This window comes from Jatropha curcas, chromosome 10, assembly GCF_041381405.1.
Source record: "Jatropha curcas cultivar XTBG-Jc1 chromosome 10, XTBG_Jcur_1.0, whole genome shotgun sequence".
In the NCBI taxonomy this organism is placed as follows: Eukaryota; Viridiplantae; Streptophyta; class Magnoliopsida; order Malpighiales; family Euphorbiaceae; genus Jatropha; species Jatropha curcas.
Window position 1 is genome coordinate 14386469 of NC_143160.1, and position 4274 is coordinate 14390742.

General features: G+C 37.6%; 1 protein-coding gene across 1 annotated transcript; it reads left to right on the forward strand.

The window, feature by feature from the left end:
• The first annotated feature begins 1086 nt into the window (after nt 1-1086).
• LOC149493160 (uncharacterized) lies at nt 1087-2527 on the forward strand. The gene is made up of 2 exons (XM_089715423.1): nt 1087-1407; nt 1682-2527. The coding sequence occupies exons 1-2, from the start codon at nt 1087-1089 to the stop codon at nt 2525-2527; spliced, it is 1167 nt and encodes a 388-aa protein (XP_089571549.1).
• The last annotated feature ends 1747 nt before the right edge of the window (nt 2528-4274 follow it).

Below are 4274 nucleotides of genomic sequence, written 5' to 3' on the forward strand. Positions count from 1 at the left end.
TATTTCGATCAACTAGAGGATGAACCAAAGAATCTAAATTTTTCATAGCAAAGCAAACTGACGTAGCTATAGCTGCAAAATATCTTGAATAGAAAAAGATGTCTTCTCCTCAGACCCAAAGACGTTCCCATTTTTATGAATCCAAGCTTGCAAACCGTCAAACCGGAAATAACTGGCCCTAGAACATTATCCTGAACTTCAACACGAGAAGTTAAGTCTGAAATGAGCCGCAAAGCTAAATCAGCATGAAAATTGACCATCATAGCTCTTGGGACAAGCGAACACCAAACATCCCTAACCATCGAACAATCTCGCAAGGCATGGAGAGTAGTTTCAAGGGCACCATTGCAATGACTAGAAGTATCATCGTCACATAGCCTTCTCTTTTTCCGTTGCACATTAGTAAGAAGACGACCATGACCAGCTAACCAAAGGGTAGTGCGAACTCTTTGCGGAACATGCCACTTCCATATACCGTCCCAATGCAAAACAGCTATAGGACTAACAAGAACATCATCCTCCCTTACTAAATCCACAGCAGAGGCTAAAGGGAACTTTGTTGAAATAATAAACTTAATTTAAAAAAATAAAAAATAAAAAAAATAAAAGGAGGGACAATGATTTGATATGCACATGATGGTGCAATATAACAATAAGAATAGACAAATTAGTAGTTGAATACTAATGTATGTGGCAGACAAAAGAAGATTGTAGTGGAAGCCAAAAGAAGATTGTAGTGGAAGCATGGAAGCATGGGTATGGAAGCATAGGCTGTTTTAGGTATAAGTGTGTGGTTTTTGTTTAATGTAATAGTGGTTGTTTATAAACCACAAAATTATACGGTGTTTGCTCTATAAATAGAGTTTGTGTGTGCAGAGTATGTAATAGAGTTTGTAAGATAAGTGCATGTGTTTAAGAAAATATTAATGAAGTTTTATTTTGAGTGTTAGTTGATATTCCTACTGTTTAGTCCTCTTCCTTTAACAAAGTGGTATCAGAGCTTTTAAAAGCTCGATTTGTGAGAGTTGTGTGGTTTTATCCTTCCAAAAAAAAAAAAATTGGTGTTTGAGAGACCTCTACAAAAAAATGAATTCCAATGGTGTTTCCTTCAATTTCCCTCAGCTTACCAAAAACAATTACAAAAATTGGTGTATCAAAATGAAAGCAATTCTTGGAGCCCAAGATGTTTGGGACATTGTCGAAAAAGGCTACGTAATCCCAACTGAAGGTGTACAACTGTCTCAAGCTGAAAAACACAGTTTGCATAAGAGTCGCAAGAATGATCAGAAGGCGCTCAATATAATCCATCAAGGATTAGATGATGTAATGTTTGAGAAGGTGGCAGAAGCAACCATCTCCAAGCAAGCATGGGACATATTACGAGTTTCTCTTAAAGGGGAGGAGAAAGTACAAAAAGTCTGACTTCAAATGTTGAGGGGAGAGTTCGAGATGATGAAAATGAAGGAGACAGAAGCTATTGTTGATTACTCCTCACGAGTAAAATCTGTCGTTAATCAAATGCGACAGTACAGAGAAAAAAATTGATGAGTCAAGAACTGTTGAAAAAATTCTACGGTCGCTACTACCAAAGTTTGACTATATAGTACTGGCCATAGAAGAATCGCGAGATACAAGTGCAATGACCGTTGATGAAGTTGTCGGTTCATCGTAAGCACATGAGGAAAGGTTGAATAGACAAAAAGAAGAGTCTGTAGAACAAGTCTTGGCAGCAAAGACTTTGTTCAAAGAAAATGAAAATCGTCGAGATATCAGTCAATCAGGAAGAGGACGTGGTAGAGGTCATGGAGGAAGCGAAAGAGGAAGAGGACGTAGCAGAAATCAACAATTTAGAAGAGGTGACAACAATGATGGAAATACCCAGTTCACAAGAGGCAGAGGTCGTGGACGTGGAAAAGGTAGAGGAAGAGGAAACTGGAGATCAAATGATGGAAGAGACAAATCCAACATCCAGTGTTACAATTGCTCCAAATATGGCCATTACGCTTTAGAATGTTGGAGTTCGCCTAAGCAAATAGAGGAAACAGCTAACAACATTCAAGAAGAGGATGTTACAGGCACCGTATTGCTAACACATGATGGAGAAATAAATTCTCAAAATAATATGTGGTACCTGGATACTGCAGCAAGTAATCATATGACTGGCAATAAGAAGATATTTGTGAAACTTGACAGATCTATTTGTGGCAATGTAGTATTTGGAGATAAATCAAAAATCGACATTAGAGGTAAAGGAACCACTCTTATCCGGCGAAAGAATGGATGTCACCAGTTCACTGATAATGTTTATTTTGTGCCTAACTTGAAAAGTAATATTTTGAGTTTGGGACAATTGTTGGAGAAAGATTATGAAGTCCATATGATGAATAGAAAGTTGTTGCTGTTGAATGAGAAAAAGGAGCTGTTAGCAAGAGTACCAATGTCAAAGAAACGAATGTTTCCCTTGAATATTCAGATGGATGTTGCAAAATGCTTGAAAGTATGCATGAAGAATTCCCATTGGCTTTAGCATTTAAGGTTTGGGCTTCCCAATTTTGGAGGGCTAAAGTTACTAAGTCAAAAGAAGATGGTGCATGGATTACCACCAATTGATAAACCACATCAACTCTGTGAAGGATGTCTTGTTGGAAAACAATCCAGAACCAGTTTTTTGAAGGAGTCCATTTCAAGAGCAAAAGCACCACTCGAGCTCATTCATGCAGATGTTTGTGGACCAATAACTCCAATATCACTTGGTAATAACAAATATTTCTTATTATTTGTTGATGATTATAGCAAAAAGATGTGGGTTTATTTTTTGAAGGAAAAATCAGAAGTCTTTGGAGCATTTAAAAAATTCAAAGCTATTGTTGAGAAAGAAAGCAGGAAGTATATCAAAGCACTCAGATCCGACAGAGGAGGAGAGTTCACATCAAATGAATTCAACAAATTTTGTGAAGACAATGGCATTCGTCATTTTCTAATAGTTCCAAGATCTCCCCAACAAAATGGTGTCATGGAAAGAAAGAACAGAACGGTACTTAACATGACAAGAAGCATGTTGAAGAGCAAGAACTTACCAAAGGAGCTGTGGGCAGAAGCTGTTGATTGTGCAGTCTATATTTTGAACCGGTCTCCAACTACCAGTGTTCTAGATTTAACACCGCAAGAAGCATGGAGTGGAAGAAAGCCAAGTGTTTCTCACTTACGTATTTTTGGAAGTATTGCATATGTTCATGTGCCAGATGAAGAAAGAAGGAAGCTTGATGATAAAAGCAGAAAGTATATGTTTGTGGGCTATTCTGAACAATCAAAAGGATACAAGATGTTCGATCCTGATTCTGGAAAGATGATCATTAGCAGAGATGTGACTATTGATGAAGAAGCATGTTGGGATTGGAGTAATGAAAAGAAGAAGAGTTATAGTTTTTATCCATTCTCTATGGATGAAAACAATGACAATGATCCAGAGGTAACAATTGCTACACCAGAAACTAATACTCCTCTTTCAGGTGATTCTGTTGGAGAAGAAGAAAACCAAAGTGAAAGTCCCAGAGAAAGGCCATGGAGGAAGAGATTCAAGCAACCGAAAAGAACAAGACGTGGGAGCTTACCTCACTTCCAGCGGGAGAAAAACCCATTGGTGTTAAATGGGTGTTCAAGACGAAGAAAGATGCAGCAGGTGAAATTGTGAGACACAAGGCGAGGCTGATAGCAAAAGGATTCAGTCAAAGAGCTGGCATCGACTATAATGAAGTTTTTATCGACTATCATGAAGTTTTTGCTCCAGTTGCTAGATTGGAAACGATCAGATTGGTGATCTCAATTGCTGCACAAAACAGGTGGAAGATTCATCAGATGGATGTCAAATCAGCTTTTCTGAATGGATACTTAGAGGAAGAAATTTATATTCAACAACCACCTGGTTTCATTACCAAAGGGCATGAAGATAAAGTGTTACAGTTGAAGAAAGCACTTTATGGGCTCAAGCAAGCACCAAGAGCCTAGAATAGTCGAATTGATAAATACTTTCAAGAGAATGGTTTCTCTAAATGTCCATATGAATATGCCTTGTATGTAAAAATGAAAAATGAAGACATAATGATTGTTTGTCTATATGTGGATGATTTAATTTTCACAGGGAGTAATCAACATATGTTTGAAGAATTCAAGAAGGCGATGGCTCGTGAGTTTGAAATTACTGATATTGGCGTCATGTCATATTACCTTGGCATTGAAGTGAAGCAGAATGATGAAGAAATTTTCATTTCTCAAAG